The 2,652-nt window shown below is 42.2% G+C and overlaps 1 protein-coding gene across 1 annotated transcript; it reads right to left on the reverse strand.

Moving 5' to 3' along the window:
* Nucleotides 1-1,119: 1,119 nt before the first annotated feature.
* Nucleotides 1,120-2,445, reverse strand: TEOVI_000649500 (Trypanosomal VSG domain/Trypanosome variant surface glycoprotein C-terminal domain containing protein, putative; the record flags this gene model as incomplete). The annotated part of the gene is made up of 1 exon (XM_067223633.1): nucleotides 1,120-2,445. One exon carries the CDS (start codon nucleotides 2,443-2,445, stop codon nucleotides 1,120-1,122), a length of 1,326 nt encoding a protein of 441 aa, XP_067079734.1.
* Nucleotides 2,446-2,652: the final 207 nt, after the last annotated feature.

Below are 2,652 nucleotides of genomic sequence, written 5' to 3' on the forward strand. Positions count from 1 at the left end.
TAAAGTGTTACTGTTTATTCTTTTTCCTTATAAACGCGCCCTATAGCGTTATACATAAGATATTTTAAACATATTTAGTGATTTTATTATTCTCCTTTCCACGATAAAGTATTGTGACGCGTGGTTTGAAAACACTCATTCACAAAATATTATATTGTTTCACACAAATTTTGGCCTTTATTATTATACCTAATGTGAGGAATAATTTGACATTACCTTACACTTACACAAACTTTTCCGAATGCTTCTGCTTCTCTTTACTTCCAATTTAGAGTTAGACGTTATAATCTACCACCAGATTAATAAATACTATATGTGCCATTTTTATTGTTATGTCTATCATTTTCTTATAGAGCTTTGCAGCAGTATATTCTCTTGCATATTTTCTTTCTGTGTCATGCTGTGGCATATTCTGTCCTTTTATTCCGTGTTTTAGTTGATTCTTTTTCATCCTTTATCACTGCTTCTGCATGTAACGTAGCCAGCCCATTTTGCCTGTACATTGAACTCTGTCTCCAGCTTATATCCTCGGCCATAATATCCTCATATATGGCCACACCCCTCTTCAAGTTTGCGCCTGAGCATACGCATATTATATCTACCCCATTCCTATCTCTTTCTGCTTTTTCCTTCAGTAATATTTCTCTTCCACTCCATCTTCATCTCGCTTACTATTCCACCCACTCACTCACTCAGTTACTTGCGCAACACCTTTATCACTATTTTAAGTGCTTCTATCCTTCCTTCGAATTTATTCTCCGGCACGACACTACCAGTAGTGGTAGTATATTTTTGTTCGCAGCACTTTTCTATTATTATAATTACTATCTTTACTATTGTTACAGCCATAAATTGCTCTAAGTAAAAATCCAAAAATAAACATAATAAAATAATTAGAATAGCACTCAGTTTTCATACCATAAAACTCTACTAGTTTACACCTGTAGGCCGCTTTTATGCAAAAATTTCATGTTTTCTAGTTTTCAATATTTTCACATTTCGTAAAGGTTTTACAGCAGTTTTAAAGTATGTCGGAGTAGTAAAATAGAGAATCCCTAAAATACGAATATGTTACCACACTCACAAAAGTAGCAGCCATACTGAGAGTCAATTTCTGATTTACAAGAAAACTGGAATCTTTGCATTCTTTTTCATCCCATTTGCGTTCAGGAGCCTTCTTGCAGGCATCTCCCAATTTTTTCTTTTGCATTTTTCTGATGTTGTAGCTTCTCCCCCTGCTCCCTCTCCTATTCCTACTGCTGTGTTTTCTGTTCCTGTTTTAGGTTTGCAAAAGTCTCCATCACTTTTATCAGTGCTTGTCCATTTGCAGTTTTTGTCTGCTGAGCAGGTCGTGTTTGTTTTGTGGCTTGTGCAGTCAGTCGTAGTTCTTTGTGTTGTAGGCGGCGCTTTTAAAGCTGCGTTCACTGTTTGTTCTAGGTTTAGTAGTCCGGCACTGACGTTTAAAATGGATAAGACTGCCCTGATTTGATCCAGCCGCTGTTCGGCTGTTTTTACAGCGTCAGCTGCTTGAGCGGCGCGTTTTGCCGCTTGTAGCCAGTTGATATCCGGTGCTTTACACTTGCCAGCTGTGATCTCTTTGTATATAACGCACAAGCCGGCGTTAGCGTCGGATTTACCGGTGCATCTCTCACCGCAGGTGCCGTTGAGGGCGCCAAGTACGTATTTCATCTTCGCTGTTGACCCCTGTATGCCGCCAATTTTGGTTAGCAAGGATGCTGTCGCCCTGTTTAGGTTGCGCGTTGACAGCCGCATCTCCGGTTCGTAGTGGCGGCAAAGCGGCTTGATGTGTTCGAATTTTGCTTTTTCTAACGCTGCAGTGTTCCATTCACTTTCGCCTGATGTGTCGCAGTCCGCGCAGCACGCCTGAGTTACAGCTGTTGCCGCGCTGTGTGCGCACAGGCATGCCATGTCTAATCTTAGACTTTGGCCGGCTTTCTTTCCGCCAGCGGTGTTTGAGCCGCATTCCGTTTTTCTGTTGGCTGGCACTTCTGCACTGTTTTCTCCGTCCCCGCTGTCTTGGCCGTAGAGGGCCTGATTTGATTCCTTTTGAAGAACCGGTTGCTGTTGGCTGTACGTGCCGAGGCTGGCGTCTTTTGTGCATGTGTACACGATCTCTACCAGCACCAGTAGCTTTGCTTGGGCGTGCGGTGGCAGCTTCGTTGCAGCGCAGGCGTCGTAGTCAACCCGCTTCTTCTTAATCTGTTTTTTTGAGGCCGCCCAGAAGTTATAGTATTCCTTCCACACTTTCTGTTCACCTTGGTCGGTGGGCTTCTCACCCTTGTCCAATGTTTCCCACGTTTTAGACTCTTTCGCTTTGTCTCTCAGCTCTGCAGGTGCTGTGGAAAGATTTAGTGCGTCTATCTCTGCCGCTAGGCTGTATATTGCGCCAACTGCTGCTGGTTCATCTAGTTTCCCGGTAAACATGTTAACGAAGGTGCATAGAACTGAAAAATACGCTCCGTTAGAGTTTTTTCAACAGCGCCTTCTAAAAGTTCGCAGTTAATTATCAACAACGCTAATATTCCGCAAAAAGCAAATGTTTACAGCGCTCTGTCATTTTAAGAGTCCTCTAAAACACAACTAGTGGTGCTAAGAAACATAGTTAGTGATGCTGTTTGATAGTGATGGATT

Source organism: Trypanosoma equiperdum, assembly GCF_001457755.1.
Source record: "Trypanosoma equiperdum strain OVI genome assembly, contig: ctg_1916, whole genome shotgun sequence".
Lineage (NCBI taxonomy): Eukaryota > Euglenozoa > Kinetoplastea > Trypanosomatida > Trypanosomatidae > Trypanosoma > Trypanosoma equiperdum.